Here is a 23,436-nt window from a genome sequence, read left to right on the forward strand (position 1 = left end):
AAACGGAGTAAACTTAACACTCCCGTGTCCTTTCAGCCCACTGATTGTCAGTCTTTTACAAACATTGACATATAAGGGATGGGAATGAGGAGGGCCTACACGGCTGCGCTACGGTTTTAACGAGACCTCTCCTCTGAATGTCACTGTAAACCATTATTGTTGACCATTTCACAGCTCATACAATCAGAGTTCAGGCCTGATAACCAGAGCTACTCTGGGTTAAATACACAGCAGATATCAGTGACACATACCAAAACAATCACAACATGCAAAGAGGTACTTGATGCAACTCAGGCTAATCATGTCAAAAACTTGGATTCAAGGAGTCCCAAAGCTCTGACTAAGAGCAGCACTTGATCTGCTCCTCTAACTGTCCCACCTCATTTTCATGTGAGTGTGAGGAACAAATATAGCAGAATCCAGGAAGTGCAAGCTAAGTGTTGAAGAATAGAAAGTGGACACTGACAGGGGGTTATGGGAGGTCAGTTACACCCTAAGCTACTCCACCAACCTGCTAATGTGAGGAAAGTTTGATAAGTTTGTGCTGCTCAGCCAAGAAGCTAGTGCAAACGTCTTTTAATGTTTGGAAGAGGAATTTTATTAGAAATGATGCTTTTAACATGTACAACGAAGGGCAGAATCAATCAAAAAGAATTGCCTTTCTAAATGATCGTAGTATTTACTGGTTACCTTGTATCTCTGTAATTCTGCCCTGAACACGATCCAGAGGGAGAAAGAGATAAGGCCATCAATTTATACTGTATAATATTTTCATGGTTAACTCCCTGAATATATTTCTTTGAATTACGCTCGTTACAACACACACGTTTATAGAACTGACCAAAGTGCATACTTTTAACATCAGGGGTCCTTGTTCAGGGTGGAACACCATCACACTCCCACTGGATATGAGTCACGTCAAACAGAGGAGAGCCCCAGATGCTATCTCTCACTTGTGGTGTGCTGAGCATGCCCATCCACACTTTCATGCACGCAGTGAGTCACAGCGCGTAGTTCATGACTACCAGAGGGAGAAGGCCCACGCTAAATCACATTACAAAACATTACAACCGAGTCTGTCACTCTGACTCCCGTGGTTTCCAAGGAAACGTTGCTTTTCATTGCCTTACAGTGTTGTACCACAAACACATAAGCTATTACATACGATATATGACCAGAAAAAGGTCTTTATTTATTTATCATTTGTTTAGATTCCTTGTATAAACAAGAAATGAACGTAAATTAAGAAAAAACCAACAACTAATGTCTTGCAATTCTTGGACAATTGTGCTTGATTTTCAAATAAATCCCCTTATTATTTAATGATATAAACTATAAATATGCCAAAAAAGAAAGTTTCAGATGTCTTATTACATTACTTATAAATATCTACAATATGGAACGCCAAATTAATTTCCTAATACCTAATACAACAAAAGATGAAAGAGAAACCTCGAAATCACATAGTTGCTGTTAGTTACCACGACAGCCAAACAATTACTACCAGGTTACTACACACAGTAAGTTAGTAACTAAGGCAACCCATGGCATTACGCATAGCGCGTCTATATTGGGAACACTGGCTGTGAACCAGAGGGTCACTCCATGACGCAGCGACGCACGCAGGGCGTTGTTCTTCCATAATGAGACTTTATAACAGAACGTCAGTCCTGGCATCAATCTAGTCTGAGAGCGACTTTTAGAACAGAGGACTACCGCTGTCGGACTCTTTTTCGGGCAAACTTGCTTTTGCTTCTCTTTTTGTGGACGTACAAGCTCTACGCTCGAAGTAAGTGGACTTTGCTTTTTTCTAAACTTAGTTACGTTCAGGCGCACTCAGGCAGTTCCGGCGGATTAAAGGGAGAAACGAGATTTTCCCCGCGCAGACTGCTTCATTGCGCGTACACACAGACACGGGGGAATTGAGCTGTCACCGCAAATAAACTGGCATTAAGTTTAGCATATTAATTTCAACTATAGACAGAATTAATAAGCCTTTGTCTAATCGTGTTTCCTTCGCTTTGTTTTAACAAGTCATTTTGCTACCCGAAAAAAACCGAATATAACTGAAATAAATGCAGTTTTGTAAATGATATATGGCGGATTTAAGGAGTTTCAAAGAAAAAAAAGACGTATTATTATTTTATTTATTTATTTATTTTTGCTTAAAAAAGCCAAGATTTTGTGTTGTTTGGAACAAGTTAAAGCAAAAAGGGTCCCTCCTGAGATAATCTTTAAAGTTTAATCATATTGACAAACTTGCTGTTACACTGGCTGTGACTCAAAGGCACCATACCTCTGACTATATGAAGAATATCGTTAATTATTTACCGTCTTTTGAAACTGATGTTATGGAAGGATCCTGTCATCTCAAACAGACAGGCTGAGATAAAATTTCTTAAAAGGCTGTCCGCGTTGAACGTGCTGCAGCGACACACCCATATCCCACCAATCTGACATCCACACAAATACACACACACGTACATTGACCGTCTGATTGTCTCCTCTACTCACTGCTTTCCAGATCATCTGTAAAGATGCTGCTCCTGCTACTTGGAATCATCTTCCTGCACCTCGCTGCTCTGGTTCTCCTCTTTGTGTCAACAATTGTCAGCGTGAGTGAAAATGACATGTTTACCCATGTCTCTGTTTGTTCAGATGTCATAGTGAGCATGCACACAGAGCAGGAGCAATTAGAAAGGCATGCATGTGCACTCAGTATCCTGAAGATATAAGATATCGTGGAGGATTACATGCAAACTGACTCTCTTGGAGCCGTTATGGATGTTTTACCTCCACCACTAAACATAAAATAATTATTATTCAACTTATTTATGTGTGTCTTAGGAATAGAACTATGCCAATGAGATCTATTTCTCTTATTGACTGAGTTGTATGTTGTTGCCACCAGGTATGGACAACAGGTGAATCTACCACATCAGACCTATGGATAAACTGTACTACCTCTGGATGTATCCCAGCATCAACTGGAGGTCAGATACCAGCCTCACTTATATTTTGCTGTTTGCCTTTAAACTGTTTGTTGACAATACAGTGGCTGGGGAATTTACTGGGAATTTACATGCTGCTCTGTTCTCTCTGAAGCTCAGTTTTAAACTTGCTTTACTTTAAAAATCCATCATTTACCTACCCTATGGTGTGGGTGTGTCACAGTTACTCTGGAACTGTGGTGCCATCTAGGGCAGAGAATGTGGCAGTGCTGTTTTGAAGTGCTAGCTGATAGGCTGCCACTGTATAAATAGTCGTGGTGCGATGTCCATATTCAGGTCTCGTGTTGGGAGTCCATAGTAACAGAGCTGTGGAGAATCAGGGTGGGGCTGCAAAGAGTATTTAAAGTTTTAAATCTATGTGCCTGTGTGTTTGAAACCAGGGAAACCTTGGACCACCGTGAGCAGAACATAGCATGCTGATAGTGGGTCACGCCCAGAGTAAGATCTTAGTGTCCCGTGTTAGCTTGCAGGGATCATTAGGACAATTTAAGGCAGCAGGTGCAGCGTTAGGAGATTTATGTACACAAAGTCAGACACTGGATGCTTTAATTAGAAATACTGATATTCATATTGATAGTAGACACTAAATACAAATATTTTACAATGTCAAAACAGTCAAAGAGTGATATATTTTCCTCTTCATGAATGTTCACTCTGCATCAGCTGTATGTTTTGCTACTAAAAGTGCCGTCACAGTGCTGCAAGAGCTGCTGGCTGTAGCTGGCTGATGTCATTTGTCTAGTATGAGCTGCGTTCAGCCAGTGTGTATTTTGTCAGGGGCAGCAGTGGTTGCACACTCTGCCAGGTAGTTTGATGGTGCAGTCAGTTTGTTTGACTTGCTTTCACTGGTGCACTGACGCAGAGTGTTTATTTAACAAGGCGCGTGTGCCGTTCCCAGGTCTTTGCTTTGGCTTTGAGAGATGGAAGATAGTGGTCTGCTCGCACGTTGGGGCCAAGCCTGCGTTCAAAAGAGCTTTTGGAAGCTTTGCTGAGCAATCAACTTTCCTCTGAACCAAATCATAATCATGGGCATCACAGTTATTTTTAGGGAATTTCTAAACCTTCAGTGTTGCCATGAAAAAAAGAAAAGAAAAACACACACACACACACTGTGTGATGCCACAGTTATCAAATGCTGAGTGAGTTAAACATCACGTGCTTGCAGCCAGGAAAATTACTTCACAAAATTTACTTGCTCTAAATTTAGCGGTCGAGGAATGTCTGCTGCCCCAGCACAGACCTACACCACATAAACAAGTGAGGGAATACTACAGCAGTTTTATTTTTGCTGTTTACTGTTTTGGGAAAAGCTTCAACAGTTATTTTCCTGTTTTGAATTTCAGCAGAATCCTTTAGTTGCTCTTCCTGGAAGTTATTTCCGTAATAATAATGAACCCAGACCCAGTTTATGTTCATTTTTGAATGCGAGTCCCTCTTGGGTTTCTGTGTTATTTTGAACCGTGAAGCACGCCTCATGCCGGGAAATGCGCGATGTCACTGTTTCCTACTACTGGTCGGGAAAGAAGGAAGGAAGGAGGGCTGGAGGGCTGTTTATTAGAAATCAGTGTACTGTCGCTGCATTCACAAAATGTTATCACAGATTTATATATAACATTTGAAAACACGGTTATCATAGTGGAATCTAATTGTTGCGTGGGTGTGGTATCAAGCTGGCGACATTTTATGGATGGAGATTTGCAATGTGTCATGTTTCTTCCCATATCTCATCTATGAGCCAGTGGTCCTCGGGACATTCTCTGCTGCTGCCATTGTAGGAAACCTGACTCCGAGCTGGTAACTCTATGTAGTCATCATGCAGTTTCACCAGAAAAACTGTGATTGTTTTTTAAACGGCCACAGAATAAAATGCATGAAATGTGTTACAGGGTAATGAATTGTTGTAATGCTGAGTTAAAATGCGGTCAGTTAAAGTGAAAAACATCACACAAAGTAAGCTGTTTTATTGCTTAATCATCCTTGTTGTTCTTGAGAACGAGCACTAATAAATTATGCACTGTGCCTTTTTTCACTTTGTAAGTGCGCCTCCATTAAAACCGCAATATGCCTCTTATTTAAAAAAAGTAAGAGAATCAATAAATCACAGATGTATGAGAATTTTGAAGTAGACAAATCCATATATTTCAATGTCAAACCTTCGCAGAGGCATGCATACAGATTGAGTTATATTAAAGAGGACTGGACAGCAGCTAGTGAGTGGCATTTGCAACTTATGCCAATACACACAGATCTAGGGAGATAAGAGCACAAAAATAGAAATAGTAAATGTGACTAAAGCGAAAGACTAAATAAGTATATAGAGGAAGGGAAAGCGCGAGTGCTTCAGGAAACCTGTGGGGCAGGAAGTGAGGTAAGGTGAGAAACCTGATAGGGCCTGATGGGGTAGGAAGTAAGCATGGAAAACCATCAGTCAAGAAATAGACACTGCTTGGAAGTCCAATGATTCCTGGAATGGCAGCACGAGTAAAACGCAAAAACACACAACCATACATGGAGATTGAGCACCAGTAGAGTAGATGGTGCATGGTGGACTCTGTCAATACAGGTGTCTAATGGGTTAATAGCTTCTAGAAGCCTGGCCTTGGAGGAAAAATCAATATGGCACATTTAGTCATAGGTCCTACTGTGAGGGGCTCACAGAGCTTTTAGAAATAAGATACCTAGGTTTCATTGTTAAGGATCCATTATAGATTCCCAGAAGTCAACAATGCCAGGGCTTCCTCATTATGTTTTATTTGTGAGGATGCTTAAATTCAGCAGGGGCACAGTACAACAGTACACTTTGGGTTTGGATTTTTTTCATTTCTGTCTTCTCATCCTGTTGTGTGTTCATTAAGTCAATCAAACATCTATTATGCTCTGGTTCATGATGACTGGCGTGCTGTTGCTGACAGGACTCTCTCTCTCTTTTCAACTCCCCTCTCTCCCCTGCAGAGTGGATTCAGTCGGTCCAGGCTGTCATGATCCTATCCATCATCTTCAGCTGCCTGTCTCTCTTCCTCTTCTTCTGCCAGCTCTTCACTTTGCAGAAGGGTGGACGCTTCTTCCTCACTGGAACCTTCCAGATCCTTGCCAGTGAGTTCATCACCCTTAACACATTCACATAATTTTTATATTACGTGAGTAAATATAATAAAAATGTATTTAAAAAATTAGGCATTTCATTGATAACAGTAGCAACCAAATAAATCAGCTTTTTTTTTTCAATTTTGAGAAGCTGAAAAATTGAAATCTTCTTTATTTTCCCAAGAATGACTAATATACATGGTCACTGAAATGTTTTAGAACACCGCAGTTCTTTTTTTTAAATTGAAATTTAAACAGCTCTCATCAAATGTGTCCCAACTTTCATTGACTACTTATAACCTCATCGATCCACGTGTAGGGTAGCATGAGTATTGTACTGCAAAAAGATGTGTGTTGCTATAAAAATTGCAAGTAAAAGGCAAATAACAAAGGAAGAGAGACAGAAGATCATAATGCTTGAAAGTGTAGGTTGTTCCTGTCAGAGAAATGGTGAAGAAACTCAATGTGTCAGTGAGTACAGTCACCTTCACCATTAAAAGGCACTCAGAAACTTGGAGAAACTCTGACAGGAAGTTGAGTCATCAGGTTGTGTGACAGCCAATTCACAAGACCACAGCTTTAAATGTTCAGTTCAAGAGTAATCGTGGTAAGCAAGTCTCATTTTTGACTGTAAAGAGAAGGCTTTAAGTTGAAGGTTTGACGGGTTGAGCTGCAGCAAGAAAGCCATTGCTAAGATGCCAGAATAAGAAAAAAAGGGCTTGCCTGATCCATGAAACACAGCCAATGGACTACTGAAGACTGGAAGAAGGTGTCATGGACTGATGAATCAAGATTTGAAATCTTTGGTTGATCAGCCAAGATTTTCTTTACACCGTCACGTAAGCAAAAGGATGGTTCCCCAACATGTGACATCAAATGTCAAACATGAAGGAGGAAGCGTGATGGTCTGGGGCTGTTTTGCTGGATCCAGAGTCAGTGACTTGCATAGAGTAACCAAAATGGCTACCATAGCATTCTGCCATGCAGTGCCCTCTGGGAAGTGCATGCAAACTTTTGACTGGTAGTCTAGCTTCCGCACTACTCTGACCTGCATTAATAACACAGCAACACCTGGGTAGTCTCAAAAGGTGCTACTCATACAGTACAAATCCACCACCACCACCAAGAAACCGTTAGTGGATGCTCACTTTCCATGTTCTATTGGAGAGAATCAGATTTAGGTATGAGCCAGTTACTAATGGTTTTTATACTCCCCTTGTTCATTGTACTCCATGCCCTTTGGCCAGAGAGCATCTCTACTGCAAGTCCATTGTGTTCTCTCTTGGCAGCCCTTTACAAAATCCCAGGTTTTCTCTCCACGGTGCCAGCACATTGCCTGGCACCCAGTTGCCCACTCAACCAAACAGGAATGACACTGGGAACACTGCCAGCCGCGCAGTGTTCAAATGTCAGTAAGGCTGGCGGTGGGAGGTGTGGCGTGGGAGGATGGGGGGGGTCTGACAAACAGATCGTGCCATGTCAGACAAGGTTGGTCGGTGGGCAGAGCTGGAAAAGCTTACATAGGCCACAATGGGGTTCAACAAGCATGAAAAAGTGTGATGTAATGCGGGGGAATGCCTTCTGGGAAACTGACCTGCTCGTTACTGCCGCCAAGCAGGGTTCAGCCCAGGACACAAGACACACAGAAACCTGATCTAACACTAAGATGATTATGGCCAGTATTATTAAAAAGTCACCTTTTCCCCCTTGCAGGTTTGTTTGTGATGAGCGGAGCCATCATCTACACGGTGATGAGTCCAGAATGGGTGCCGGAGGGAAATTCATTTGGCTACTCCTACATCCTGGCGTGGGTGGCCTTCCCCTTGGCGCTGATCAGCGGACTCATCTATGTCATCTTGAGGAAGCGAGAATGAGCCGTCACTCCATCCCACTGTTCCCAGTAACACCCCCCCCCCCGCCCAACTGCAAGTGCTATCAGTACCCCTCTGAAGTATAACTCGTGACGCCCAACTACCAGTGGAGCCACCAGGCCAAAACACCAAGTTCACAGAAGGGGGGATTAATACCAAAAATCAAACCAAAACACGAAAACACCAATACTGTCTCAGTTTAAAGATGTATATAGTATCTATGGTTTAAAACATATTTATAACACTTTTTACATATATGTACATAGTTTTTGTGTTGCTCTGTCAATGGATACTATGAGCTTTATTTTAGCTGATTAAGTGCCTCAGTCTTTGTTTGTAATGATGAAATAATTATAGACTATTTTTGTTGTGGGATTTTTTTTTTTTTTTTTGCCTTTTTTGTTTTGGTAATTGCCAAGTAATAAGTAAGAGAGAAAAAAAAGTGTTTCTTGAAGTATACTAACCAAAGTGCATGTATAGAAATAGAGAGGTTAATTAAGCATTTTCGACGGGGTTGCTTTACAAAAGAGAGTGGTAACATCCATGGATGTAGCATAGCCATGAATATGGATTTGGTCCTTTTCTATTTGTGAATTTGCAAGTTTAAGTGTATTTGTTTTCAGTCTTTTTTCCATTTCTTACTTTCAACAAAAGATGGTGCTATGTATTTATCATTCCTATTACTGATAGCAATCATTTACAGCAGAGTTGCTTTGTTATTGTTTAGAGTCAAACAGCTTGCCATTAATTAAAGTGAGACTCAGCCAGCGGTGCACTTCTACATCTAGTGCCGGGCTGCTTCTTTAGGGAACACAGCCGATTTCACTTTGCAGTGTCTGATTATTTTTTTCCCCCTTTTATCAGCTACTGTAAACGGCGGATAAACACGGTTGGGGTGGTGCACTAATGTAATCGAAAGTCATTTAGAATGGAATGTCAGTATTATTCTGCGAGTTTATAGTCTGATCACAGAGAAAGAACTTTAAATAAGCTTTTATTTTTATTCTTGCCTTAATTTTCCATCATTCTGATGTTTGTGTTCGCCTCGCGCGTATGGCTGTTCAATTCTCAAGAAGTCTTTGTAGAAAAGTATCAGAAAGAGCATAATCACTGTGGGGCATTATACCGAAAGGAAGAAGTTATACATTTAACGCTACTAGAATAAATGCCACCAAGTTGAAGCCATATAAAATATGAGATGATAGGAAAAACATGACTGAAATATTAACTCTATTAAGTGATAAAAGGACAGAGAGGTTTGCAGTAATGATACAACTGTCTGTTTCACATACTTGAAGTTTGACATGCTGCAGTCTCTGCCCACTGACGTTTAGATGGTTTTTTGTCTACTGTATAAAACCTTTACTGTTTATATGTTGTGCATAACAAATGTTTATGACAATCTAGCCTAAAACACTCACTTACTAAATAAAACTACTTTCACATTATCTAATATTGTGTATTCCACTGTTACAAGGGACTGTAACACTATATGCATGTAAAGTAAACCGTTACATTTTGCAGAAGTCATTTTGCTGTTTGCCCGTAAACTTTGAGACACACTTTTCTGAGCTCCAAAAGCTTAATGTGGAAAATGATGATTACTACCCATGTGTCGTGGCATATTTGCTATTACTGACGTGTGTGAAAACGTTTGAGATCAGTCGAAGACATCGGCAACTGAAACGCAGCCTGTAAATGTCTGTGTGCAATTTAGCCAGTCAAACCTAGGTTAGTGCGTGTGGTTGCAAATGCTGTATGCGACTTGTGTCACCCACACGGCGCACGATGCCAGCTATTCAAAACACGCAGATAGCGTTTCAGTGTATACTGTGTCTCTCGTGACATCAGACATAAGAGGACTGGGAGCATGTTCTGAACACTAATGAGAAAGCATCTGTCCTCCACTTGATGGCATCTCCTCTGAGATCCTCTCCCCTTCCAAAAAAGAACTACACTGTGTTGGATTCAAGTATTTCATTCTGAGCTTACACTAGATAATAGTCTGCTATGGTTTTTCAGCATGATGCTCTTCATTGGGTCCAGTTAGAAGAGACTGCCTCTAATGACAACTGCCCTCTTGATTATTTTGTGTAAAGCTGCCACTTTCAGCTGTGCTATGTTTACACCAAAACCAAATGCTCTTGATATTACCAAAAGCTACTTTGAATTTAACCATTAAAGGATGATTCTTGCCACCTTAATGGAGCTTACTGTGTCTTTCAGTCGCAGTGCACACATCTATAACATATCTAATCAATCTGAAGAACACTCAGCCGTTCTGACTAATGGAGTCTGAATATTCTGTTTCTATAACAGTCACTCCTCAGCTAGCACTTTTGCACTGAGCTGATGATGCGTCTAAATCTCCAGCAGTGAAAGAGTACACTCTAAAGAAAGATTCTTGTTGCAGGCTCAGGCGGTCACAGTCTCCTACTACTGCCCCCTCTGACATTCTAGCACTGGGTAAAATGGGAACACTGCATTCTGGTCTGCGAGCGTGTGGGTGTGTGTTGTTGTTGTTGTTGTTTACAGACTGGGGAAGTCTCTGTGTGTGCAGATGTGCATACCACATTATACCATTCCAATGTATGATGTCATCATGGTGTACCCGGGCACATTTCAATTTCCTTAGGTCAATGTACATAGTTACAGGCTTAAAAATTTTGCATGTCCTGTGCAATACTGCCATCCAGTGGAAGCACACAGTAGCAAAGCCAACATTTACTATATGTCTCATACTAGATTAGCAAACACTGCCGCTGTGTGGTACAATTGGAGTACTGCACGTCATTTCACCATCTACCATTGAACCGAGAAGGGAGACCGACCGAAATAGCCTCTGGTGGGTGTGGCAGATCATATTCTTTTCTTAATGAAGTGTGTCAAACCTCGTTAACGCCTTATATGATGATTAAGGTTTGTCTGGAACTCAGCTTGTTTGTGACGGTACATCACTGCCATTAGTATGCATGTATGAGGTAGAGGGGGGTGATTCTGCCAACTAGTCTACTTTAGTCAGACTGATAAATGTGCCTCCTCCAAAGCCATTATGAAGCTTCTTCTGCACAAGACATCATCAGACGTAAAGGTAGAAGACAGATTACTCTTCTCCATTTGATAAAGTATTATTACCATTATTAATAATACAACAAAGCCAGATTCAAAAAAGAAATAGAGAGACTACAGACTGCAATTTAAATTCCTAAGCTCACAACAGAACTGACCAGTACTTCTTTACAAAAGAGATCTTTATTTTAAGGGACAGAGTTAAATGAAAATTTAAGTTAAAAAAGAAGAAGACAAAAACAAAGTAAAAAACAAACTAACAAAATCAAGTCAAGTCAAATGAGCAGACAGTGAAGAAATTGAAAATGGGCAACAGGTTACAGTTACAACTATATTGAGTATACTGTCACTTTTTACCAGTCTGCCATTGTAAATTCCAGCAAAGATTTCTGGCACAAGTTCACCTACTTCCAAGGTGCATGGAGAGGATGAAAAAAATCCCAATGCAGGAACTCCAACAACACTTAAAGGGAAGAGGAACAACTTTATCATCTGACCAACGCGTTTCGGCTTGTGGCCTTCATCAGGGTCATCCATGCTATTGTAAATTACAATTTCTCTAAATTTGCCTGGTTAAATGAAGGTTATGTACTGACTAGCTGCACCATCTTTTGGTACAAATCAGTATTACATAAGGGCAGCTAGCCTCGTTTCTGCTTCACTGCTCAGTGATCATGTTGAACATAAAATAATAAGTTGTCAAGTTAAGATTAAAAATAGTCTAAAACCTTCCAAACACAAGAATTTACAACAAGTAGCTTTAAAATGCTGTTTGGCATCATCTGTATACACTTCAATGGGCCTAGATGGTTCCCATCATTAATTCTGAAGATATTTCCTTTCCATTTCTGCGATGTCTAACACAAAATTACCCAAAGGTGCTTACCTAGGTTTAAGATTTAAAACGATTCACACAATTTATATGGTCATCAAACCATTCCATGAAATTGCCTTACAGATTATGCTTATTCATTCATTTATTCAGAGGTTTTGCATTAATTTGTTGCCTGTCTGTATCCGACTAGCTGGTAAAATGTCAGGATTTTGTTTTACCATTTATGTTGTGGTAATCCCCTTCTATTTTAACACAGAGAAATAATCCTAAATTGCCCCAATGTCCAATATTACTGGGATAAATATAAACATGTGCAATGCATTAGAGCATGGAACAAAATATCAGATTTGTACTTTCTTCTTTCTGATTGTGCTGACTAGTTTTAAGCCACGCATTGTTTTCTATAATCTAAATATCCCTTTTCTTTAAACTGTAAACTTGAAACTCTGTCTGCTCATATGGCCCACGACACAACAACACAACCGCAAATGCGTTAAAGGACAAAGCAGACAGACACCAGACCAGACTGGTCTGAAAATTAATTGATGATGACTAGTCATAGTTTGTCATTTGACTTTCTTTCTGGTTATTGTAGCATTATTTGGCAAACATCATAAACTCTAAGCATTTTTATTCAGTATTTCTGTAAATTCTCATACTGATGCATGTTTTGGAATAGCAGGGAAAAAAGAAATGAAAAAAAAAAAGCCTTAAAAAGAGCACAAAATCATTGTTTTGTGCCCATCAACTGTTAACTGATATGCATTATTAACTCAGTGCTTTATAGGTGTCTGGGGATTCCATGCGTCATTGTTTTCCCGTCACAGGGTCAAGGACTAGCTTTTATAATAATCACTTTCCCCATTAACACCTTAAAAATTTTCCCCGCCTTTTCCTATCACACCCAATGTCACTATCAAATCCTGCACTCCAGCCTCCAACCCCCCACAGCCATCCCTTTTTTGACTTTGACTCGGCTGGGAGATAATATTTTCTAATTTCTGAAACACAATGAAGGGGATACAAACAGAAGGCCTACCTTAATCTATCACAGCTTCTTCAAGGGTGCAGGGGTGCACAGTGACAGGCACAAAATCGCAGAGCCGGTGGGGAGGAGGGCAACAGACGCAATTAAGGCTCATGAAATGCAAATGGTGCTTTATGTAAGGAGATGGGGATGGGGAGAAAAGATGGGTCTCTCTTAGCTTTGCTGCCATCTGCTTGCTATCACCACGAGTGGAAGAACCTCTGGGTCTTGGTAATTTGTAGCTTTAATAATGTGTCCCTCAGCTGGAGAAGAAAGAAGCAGATGAGGCTGAAAGGGCTGAAGGCATGCAGCTGGCTAAGATTAGATTTGCATTAGCTGGTCAGATCACACAGAGATCTCACCTCTTACACTTTATAACAGTCATAAACATGCAGGTCTGTGTGCAAAAGACTCACATGTGTAGACACATTCAGGACTACTCTTGCTTCAACTCCTGCACAATACTTGACTATACTCCAAGCCTGACCCTAATCCAAGGTGTACTTCTAGTCCAGTGGTTCCATAAATCCCCGAGGATGTCTGGAGGTTATTTAGGAACATGATCCCTAGCCTCCGGAGGCTACATTATAACCCTAAAAGCAGATTCAGGCCCCAACTCTCCCTGGAGCGCTGTTTGAAGGGGTCAAAGTGGACACAATGTCTTTTTTTCCCTTTCCACCCCTATGAGACAGCCATTCATTTATCATGTGAATACCCAGAACCGTATTGAGGTTACAGACCTAGTACTTTCTAATACTGACCATACCGACCCATTGCCAGTGTCAAGACTGGGTCAAGGTCATCACTACACATAGGTGACCTCTGATCCTGTGGGTGTCCATCATGGTCAGGAAAGAAAGCAAAGATTGGCAGCTAATGTAGTCAAAGACTAAATCAAGCTCAGCTTCTGCCATACATCAAAATCATTTACGCCAACATGCACTCACACTGAGGGCCTAATCATTTTATCAACAATAAGAGAGCAAAGAGGATGAAGCGATGTGCTGCGTGATGCACCAAAGCTTTGTGGTGGATTTAGAGCATGCAGCAATGTGGAATTGCGTCTCTTAGTGCGCAGTAATGGTTAGACAATGACTTTAATGTTAGTGAAAGTACATTTAGCATCTGGGAAGTATTGCTGAAGAGAAGAAAAGGGTTCAATGTCACCATTGTGAAACTAAAGTGGGGCCTGTAACACTTGATAGTTATAGGGAAGTCAACCCACACACAAATTTGCATGAAGACGATGTCTTAAAAGGTGTCACTTTACTACAGCATGGACATGTGCACCATAACATAAATTAAAGACAGACACATGCTACAAAGGATGTGCCCGCACAAGATTTTTATATGAGTACGCCCATCTTTGAAAGAGGCATGAGAGGAATCTCGCAGCTCTAAATGGAGCAAATAGCATCAGCAATGTCACTGTAATTATACAAAATAATACAGACGCTCAACACATCGACAAAGTCCCACAGGAAAAGCTGCAAAACTTTAACTGAGAGAAGACAAAAACTTTAGCAAGAAAGTTTCAGAGCAAACAAGGCCGCTTTTAATCTCAGCAGACAGACAGACACACAGATGGCTCTCATGAGGTCCGCTGAAGCTTCATAGCTTCAAACTGATCAGATGGACGGCAGTAAAGGGTCTATGAATGGTGTCAATGAAGCCTCATAAATTCCCCGAGCAGTAACTGGGCCTCCTAAGGGAATGGAACAGTCAGCGGAAAGTTATTTGTAGCTGTCTGCTTTTTAAACAGGCACATTTAAGAACCCTATTCATCGGGGTTTATGTAGATAACTTTTTTGTGTGTTTGTACATAAAACAAAACATTGGAATTAACATCAGACTGCAGCATGTGTTCAGCCTATCATTGAGGGCAACAGGCTTGAAATCAGCCGGATGGAAGAATTCAAAGATGAAACTCCTCTCTGTGTGTGTTTTTCCAGCACAATGCCAAGTAAGATTTGGCCTAAAATTGAGCAAAACAATTCGTGCCTTTAAATCAAGCACTAGAAATAATATTATGTCTCATCAAGCAGCAATTGTGGTACTTCTAAGGTCGGCTGCAGCCTTTGTAGGCCGTCTGTTTTTTTTATACTAATACTTCTATTGATATTACTAAAATAAATGAATAATATTGTTATAATCATTAGGTGATAAGTGTTTTAGTGCCAGTCACGAGTTTTGCTGCCAATACCGTGTATGTGACAGCAGCAAATGTCCCTTTTGTGGCAAAAATGTATCAGCATCTCAATAAAACATGTCCTAGAACTCTTAAAGGGCAACATCCGATGAATACTAAAATGATTTATTTACAGCTCTACAACTAAATACAACTCCTAATTATGAAATCAATCTCCTCCTTGAAAAGAAAAGACTCTGAAAACACACACACACACACACACACACACACACACACACACACACACACACACACACACACACACACAAAAGAAATTATTTCTTTAGATTAATAAACCTAATTAGTCAGTGACTTTCCAATTTTGTATATCCCAAAATCATGATTCATGTACAAGGAATACAGACAGGGTGATTAGTAGAACAAAGACGAATGCTGTAATCTTCTCTCAATGGAGTGTCTGCCATGGTCCATGTGGAGATAGCAGGCCTGGGCTGATAGCGAGGGGACTGTCAACCTGGTATGTGCCCATGTAGCTGGGAAGCTGTGGAATCCCAGGACAAAGGAGCAGAGCTAAAGGAAGATAAGACAGGACACAGTGGCATGCATGGGAAATGCCATAATGCATTATGCATGAATGGAAAAAAGAACAAAGAGAAAATATCCAGTATGCTATATGCACGCAGTACACAAAATCCAATACAGCTACCACTCATACAACCACTGCTTTATATTACATTCCCACTAATCAAGAAAATGTTTCCTGCTGCACAAAGACACTATTCGCCACAGTTCAAACAAGTTAAGTTGAGAACTTATTGGCTTACCTATTTCCTAATTTTGGAAATGGACAATATAAGAGATGATGCAAAAAGTTGATATATTTCTTATAAGCTTGAAAATCAATATCCTGTATGATCCCCTTTATTCTTCACCATTGCCTTAACGCCCACACTGTTTTAACAACTTTGAGGTTCGGGCTATTTAGTGTTTTTCTATCCAGCTTTTACTGCACTGCCTGTGTGTTTGGGGATCATTGTCATGCTGAGGCAATGAAGCAGGAGTCAATGACACCCTTTCCAAATGGTATTGCATTGTGGATTGAAATCTGATGCCATTTTTCAGCTTCATAATTGCATCATTTTTCACGGGATCCCCAACACCACTAGCTGAAACGCAGCCCCAAGCAATGACAGGGCCTCCACCATGTTTTACAGATGGCTGTAGGCACTCTGTACACACCTCTTTCATAAATACTGATTATTATTTAAACCAAAACTTTCAAATTTGATTGATCACTGTGTCAGACCTTCTTAAGGACTTCTGCTGTAGATAGTTGTTTTTTGTTGTTGTTTTTTAAGGCCTGCCACTTCTTATTCTTCCTCCCCTTGTCCAGTTTCCTCAATTTTTTAAGGACACACTGCACACAATCCCGAGATATGCCAGGATTTTAGCCAATCACCTTGTTGGTGCAAAAAAACTATGTTATACCTGTAAAAAAACGTATTAGCTTTCGCATTTTTTAACTAACAAAAAATAGGAATAAATTACATGTTTTTGTGACAAGTAACAAAGTGCTGCCATCTTCTTCTTTAGACGTTGCCACAGCAGATCACCTGCATCCATTTCACCCTGTCCATAGCATTCTCTTCTGCCACACTAACCCGCTACATGTCCTCCTTTCCTACATCATGAATTTTCTCTGTGCTCTTTCTCTTTGTCCCATGTCTATGCTGGCCTCTCTAATTCTGTCTCTAAACCACTCAACCTGAGCTGTACCTATGATATGCTCATTTCTAATCTTGTCCATCCTAGTAGTCTCTTCTGTCACTCCCAGCTCCGCCTTGTGTCTTATAGTTAGTGCCACTGTCTCTAAACCACACATAGCAAGTCTTCCTTTTTACTTTTTCTGTTATCCTTCTGTCACAAATCACTCCTGACACTTGTTTCCATCCACTCCACCCTGCCTGCACTCTCTTCTTATATGCTTTTGTGGCAAGCTGCTAGTAGCAAAGTGGCTAAAGATACAATTTAAAAACTGGTACTTTGCTAAGTTCTATATCAGGGGTGTCCAACTCCAGGCCTCAAATGCCGGCTTCCTGCAGGTTTTAGGTATCACCCTGGGTCAACATACCTTAATCAAATGATTAGTTCTTACCAGGCATCTGGACAACTTCAAGACATGTTGAGGAAATAATTTACCTCAAGGACACATCTAAAACCTGCAGGACACCGGCCCTTAAGGCCTGGAGTTGGACACTCCTGTTATGTGTAGATACAGCATGAGTTTGCAGAGGTGGGACCAAGTCATTGTTTTGCAAGTCTCAAGTAAGTCTCAAGTCTTTATCCTCAAGTCTCAAGTAATGTCAGGCAAGTCAGAGTCGAGTCTCAAGTCACTGGTGTAAAAGTCCGAGTCAAGTCACAAGTCTGAAACTTTGAATTTCAAGTCCTTTCGAGTCTTTAAAAAAAACAAACGAAAAAATAATGTTGCAGTTATGCTAAATGTAAATATTAGACCATGTAATTTTAAAATCTGTGTTTTTCTCAACACATACAAAATAGTGAACTTAGAAAATATACACAAATTGTGAAATTGCACCTCTTTAAAATGCAGCTCAATTAAACTTAGCTCCAAGAATAATTTTCACCGACAGTTCTGAGATAAGCTGCATGTTATTCTTGGATGCGGTTGTAGGACCGGCTTTGAAATCGCATGACAAAAATATCATACACATTAAAAAAAACTGCATCACCAACGTAGCCTGGACAACATTTGCTAGTTAGATGAAGTCAGCTATCTCATCGTAGCATATTTATATGCATATTTATAATCATACGGCTCTTGGAGTGAGTGCACACACTCATGAAGTTTAGTAACTTCAGGTCACTGCAACAAGCCCAGGTACAGTTTACCGACGGATGGGTGCAGGACCTTGAAATGCACCGTGTAGAAAGTAAAGACCATCGTACGTATCATAAGTTTACCAGTCTCACAAATCGTCTTCATAAATACACATTCCTTAACAGTTTATTAATAGGACCTTTGAGCTCAACGGTAATTAATTAGTAGTGGAAATAATTTCTGGTAGCATCACAGAAATGTAGCAGTGACAATAATATTGTATGCTGTAATCGTACTGGGCAATTAGTGATACAAAACAACTGTTTTATCCTGTGAATAAAAGTATATGTTTTTGTCAATGTACCATAATAACAGAAGCGAAACGCAATATTGTGTCAGGACAATTCACTATTTATGCACAATAAATAAAGGAGCATAGCGCGACAATTTCTGTTCAGCGCCAGACTTGCTTGTAACCTATATCACCAATTATGTTATGAAAATGACGCATTAACTACAACAGCAGACTGACCTTTGTGTAAATGCTTGGAGCAGACTAACCTGTGAGCTGGAGTGTTCTAGGACGTTATATTTGATCTTTGAATGGCTGCAATCCAGGCCATCCGTCGCGTCTTTGTTACTTCGGAAACATGGCTCGAACAATTTCTCTTCAACGACGTAATCCGATAACAACCGATCTCTTTACCCGTCGGCTTCCCGTGGCTGTCATGCGACCGGCTATTGCAGTTAATAATACAACAGCTTCTTGACATTTTTGTGTTTCTTTTTATCGCTGTGTGACTGATTTTAATTGAAAGCCTGCGTGCGATAGTACCGCTTGCCACGAGTTCCCAGAATCCTTTGCGGTTCTACCCGTGAATGACGTCACATTTTCAATCTCCATATAATATGCATGTTAAATTTTATATTTGGGGTAAAATATCAAGTCTTTTCAAGTAAACCGGTTCAAGTCCAATTCAAGTCCCAACTCATTGGTGTAAAAGTCCAAGTCAAGTCACAAGTCTTAGAACATTTTTTCAAGTCAAGTCTAAAGTCATAAAATTAATGACTCGAGTCTGACTCGAGTCCAAGTCATGTGACTCGAGTCCACACCTCTGTGAGTTTGTCCCTTTAGTTAGGTGGCTTTTCTATACTTGAATGATTCATAGGTCAGTATTAAGTAGCTTAACAAACAAGGAGTACAAGGATGAACTGGAGATGAGTGAAAAAGCAGCAAACGTCCAAAGAAAACCTCGACAGACATTAGGAAAGTCTTGAAAACTACAGCTCAAGAAAAAAAGAAATTAAGAAATTAAAAAAATAAAGAAATAAGGGGTGACTTAAGACTTTTGCACAGCACAGTATAATAGATACTGAAACCAAAAAATACTGATACACCTCTGTGAAATACAGTACATGTCAAGACTCTATGGATTTGTGCAAGGTGTGAATGGCTGTGCACGAGCGTATGGTTTGTGTAACCTTCTGCTGGCCTGACCCTCAGGGCCTGCAGCAAAACCTGTCAGCCGCCATCCCCAGAAACACTGTTGCACTTGCAGTCAAGTGCTGTAAATTACAAGTACTTGCACACATACAAAAATATAAGTATGTCTGGTTAATGTTCATGCTGTCACCACTTGCAGAGGACAATTCTGCACAATTTTGAGGACATACCTCTCAGAACACACGCGCACAAACTACACAGCCCCTTTACGCCTTCTTGCTTTCTCCTTCCATTTCTCCCGCTAACAATCAAAGGCCATATGGCAAACATACTCCTATGGTTCATTGGCTTTTATGGCTATTGCTTAAAGAATGGGCCGTGGCTTGGTTTAGGGGGGTTTCAGGGGCCAGTTTGAAGGGCAAAATAATATAGTCTGCCCTCAGTCCATTAGACAGCCTTTATTTCTATTAGTCCACTCACTAGGCACTCTGGGGGCCATTGAAACAACCCTGGTTAATTATAAAAGAAAACATAAACAGATGAGGTGAGCAAAGTAGACGGTACTCTGCTGCTAATTTCTTCTGCGCTTGTGCACCCTCTCCCTGGGCATCAATCCATTTATTTGTCATTTGGTCACTTCACTGAACCTAATTGCGCTTCACTAGGAGAGTCATCAAATAGCCAAACAAAAAACTGATTAGATTCTGCTTGAAGTGTCTCAATCATATATGAAAGTGACTTTGGGCTTATGCTTAAGCTTGAATAAAGTTAATCGGCGTCACTTCAAAAGTTAATGGCCCACGATATTTGTCACAACGACAGCAATGCTGAAATACACTGGAAGGGTAACACTGGGAAATGTGCAGGAATGTTTTTCTTATTGCTGTGGAGCAGTAACTCAGTAACATTTGGAAACCATAACTTGCCACTTAAAGCTTTCCACTGATCTACAACAGAACCTCTGGTGACAAGCCCGAAGTGTCAAGTCAATCTCTGAGGCATTTCATGCTTATTTGGCTCATTCTGCAAGGTGGAGTTTAGAGTTTAACCCCTCTCCGTTCTTTCCATAGTGGCTTTTTTACAGCATGCTGTAAGTCACTTGGACGGCATCCTGCACCCCACCACTGACCTGCATCTGGACAGCATCTGGGGTCACCAGAGTCACCCTGACAAGTGCTAAACCATCTGAAAACTTCCTGCTTCACCACTTTGAGAGGTCAGCTTGAGGAGGGGCGACGTAGGGGATTGCCACGATGGAGGAATGCAACACAGTGGCAACTTGAGAAGCTGAACTAGGCTGAAAAATAAGCCACAAAGTGCTTAGCTGACAAAACTGAGAAGTGATGATCACTGTGCAGTGCAGTTCAGCTGTACAAAAGATTAAATACTCAGTCAAAAACCACTTGTCACTCTATTAAGAAATTCTATGGTCTATTTGATACTTCTGGAAGATGGAAATGATTAGATGTCATTAGTTATTTTTCTCTAGGGGCAATAAGTCCTCAAACATCCTCCCATTCCTTTTGAAATGAAAATATTTTGTCTGTCTCTCAGCTGACTTGGTCCACTTGAAAGGGGTTTTCTGTATTCAGATACGCAAACAGCTTCTGGTAAAGGGTCAAGAGTCAAGACAAACATTCCTCACCAAATAGAAAACAAGTGCCCTTGAAAGAACACGATATTCTCTTTGCCAAAGACTGAGAAAAAATGGGGTAACAGTGAACAGACCAAAGAAAGAAAGAATGACTAAAAAAACAAAAGGAGCTACTTGGAATATTCAAGTTTCCTGCATACCCCTGAGGTCGACTCTGTACTTTGGATGAAGGATCTTGGGGCAGGAAGACAACAGTGTGAAATGTTTTAGAGTCAAAGGATGAATTAGGAGTTAATTAAAACTAAAATCTTTTTTTACTTTAAGTAATGAGGAAACTGTGGCAGTGCAATATAATGGAAGATGGGAAAGTGATAGGAAGATGGTGGGATGGAGAGGAAGAAAGGAGAAGGATAATTGTAAGAAGATTACAGAGTTGTTAGTCTCATGTGCAAGCTGCAGGACACACCAGGATGTTGTATCCAGAGCTAATTGCACCATGGGAGGTGGAGTCACCAAGGGCTATTGCTAAGTAGCTACTTTCCCAATCATTAAGTCGTCAGTTGCATCGAGGCAGATTAAAAATGGCATCAGCTAGTAGATACTGTGTCACTGGTCAAAGTCAGCCAAAACACTAGTCTTGAATGGGAACTCGCTCTTACACAGATAGCATGCATACTGGCACCAGTCTATTGCAGGCTGCAGAGGTCTCTCAGCCATCAGCAAATCCCTACTTGCAAGAAGAAAAATAGAATCAATATGGCAAGGTTTTCCTTCTCAGGGAAACAGAGGGAGACAGCGGATTCAAGTGGTACCATGTATTACTATGTAATAGCTTAAACTGCCTCTGGGACCACAGATGTTCTGAATTCCCTGTATTACAACATAACTTTCTTCCTTGTAGAAGTCACTTTGTATTGGAGTTTTTTTTCCTGTTGCATGTAACATAATCAAAATAATGCTCCAGCTTTAATATTTAATATGAAGAACAAGGGAATAAGTTCTTCAGCTGCTATTGATAAGTCCTCTTTACAATCACAGAGGATCATTACTGACAGAATTAGGTATTGTTAATGCTCATTCTCTGGAATCAATGAGAGCTCATTCACTGCTGAGCTAATAGTAAATGCAAAGGGCCACTGGGAAGTGCTTCTCATTAACCGAAAGTAGCTTTTAATGATGTCCTGTTTCATTAAGACTGATGATAAGAATTGATCCTTCTTGTGCCCCCTTGTCCAACTGTTTGACCTTTGAACCTTACGTTACAGTTGTTAAACTGTAAGCCTTGCAGTGTAATCTCGTATAAGGGTTAGGGTGGAGGTTGAAAACAAGGAGGAAAGAAACAGGCAACGGGATAATGATGAGAGGTTAAGCTTGAAGGTGCAAAGGACAATGGGTAAAGTAATTGTGCTGATGCTGCTGAAGTTGCACTCTTCATCCTCTCTTAAAACTGGGATAATCCCAAAGGTGCTGTCTATGCCTTTAGGACACTGTTCTAACTTCCCCAGTGAATCACCATTGCCTGAAGGTAGTACTGACACGTGACTGACAGAGCAAGCATGTTGGTGTCTGAATTCAGGGACACTGTCAATTTGCTCAGTGGTCATTATACAGGACCAGGGGCACTGCAGGGAACACCCCAGATGACTTTTCTCTGTGCCCTCAGTTCACCTCTTTATATGCTAATGACTCTATGAAGCTACCCTATGTGCTAATTTGTAACAGCTTGGCCAATCAGTGGGAACTCTTTGGTTGTCATGGTGCCACTCAGCAGGAGTTCTCTGGTACCAGGGTGAGTTGAAAAGGCAGCAGGTGGACCGCAGTGCTATTTGGATCCCGTCCCGTCACCTCAGCTTCTTCATCTGGCTGTAGGCACCAGCTGTGTCTCATGACCCCATGATAACCACCACAGAAAGGTCATTTCAGCAGGTTTAGACTTGCAGGCTTCCTCTCCACTGTAGAAAATCCCAAATGTGGTGTCAAGCGAGGACATCTGTAATGCAGTGTAGAAATGTACCCTTCTGTTCTCTGTTTTGTGCTCCTTTTATATCTCTTTACCTTCATTTTTCATCTTTTTGTGCCAATTTGTTTCTTATTGTAGTCAATTTGTCTATCTGTGGGATGGTTTTAATCTCTTTTTGGTCATTTTGTGTTTCTTTCTGACACTTTTGTGTCTCTTTGTAGTCTTCATTAGTTTACTGAAATAAAATGATTTATTCAGTTACAACAAATATATATGAAATTTTGACTTCAAAATTAGTCCCATGCTTACATTATATATATATATATATATATATATATATATATATATATATATATATATATATATATATATATATATATATATATATATATATATTGCAAGAAATTAGCATAATAGCCTAATGCAACAGCCTAATGGGAAAGCACCAATGCTTAAAGACTATCCTCCATAAATATGCATAAAATATGGAGTTTAAAGGGTGTGCATGTTTTTGTATGCATGTTGGGTACAATGTATGTCTGTGATTGTGAGG

At 40.4% G+C, this 23,436-nt stretch overlaps 1 protein-coding gene across 1 annotated transcript; it reads left to right on the forward strand.

Annotated features, from left to right (window-relative positions):
• Window positions 1–1,640: 1,640 nt before the first annotated feature.
• Window positions 1,641–9,414, forward strand: pmp22b (peripheral myelin protein 22b). The gene is made up of 5 exons (XM_080873374.1): window positions 1,641–1,789; window positions 2,525–2,615; window positions 2,912–2,993; window positions 5,964–6,104; window positions 7,809–9,414. The coding sequence occupies exons 2-5, from the start codon at window positions 2,538–2,540 to the stop codon at window positions 7,967–7,969; spliced, it is 462 nt and encodes a 153-aa protein (XP_080729500.1). The 5' UTR covers window positions 1,641–1,789; window positions 2,525–2,537; the 3' UTR covers window positions 7,970–9,414.
• The last annotated feature ends 14,022 nt before the right edge of the window (window positions 9,415–23,436 follow it).

The sequence above is a fragment of the Rhamphochromis sp. 'chilingali' genome (genome assembly GCF_963969265.1).
Source record: "Rhamphochromis sp. 'chilingali' genome assembly, chromosome: 22".
In the NCBI taxonomy this organism is placed as follows: Eukaryota; Metazoa; Chordata; class Actinopteri; order Cichliformes; family Cichlidae; genus Rhamphochromis; species Rhamphochromis sp. 'chilingali'.

What these genes read in the sequence shown, in the direction of transcription:
- pmp22b (XM_080873374.1), top strand. Translation starts at nt 2,538, where the DNA reads ATGCTGCTCCTGCTACTTGGAATCATCTTCCTGCACCTCGCTGCTCTG. An exon ending in TATCCCAGCATCAACTGGAG is followed by an intron (nt 2,994 to 5,963) that starts GTCAGATACCAG and finishes TCTCCCCTGCAG; the next exon opens with AGTGGATTCAGTCGGTCCAG. An exon ending in AACCTTCCAGATCCTTGCCA is followed by an intron (nt 6,105 to 7,808) that starts GTGAGTTCATCA and finishes TCCCCCTTGCAG; the next exon opens with GTTTGTTTGTGATGAGCGGA.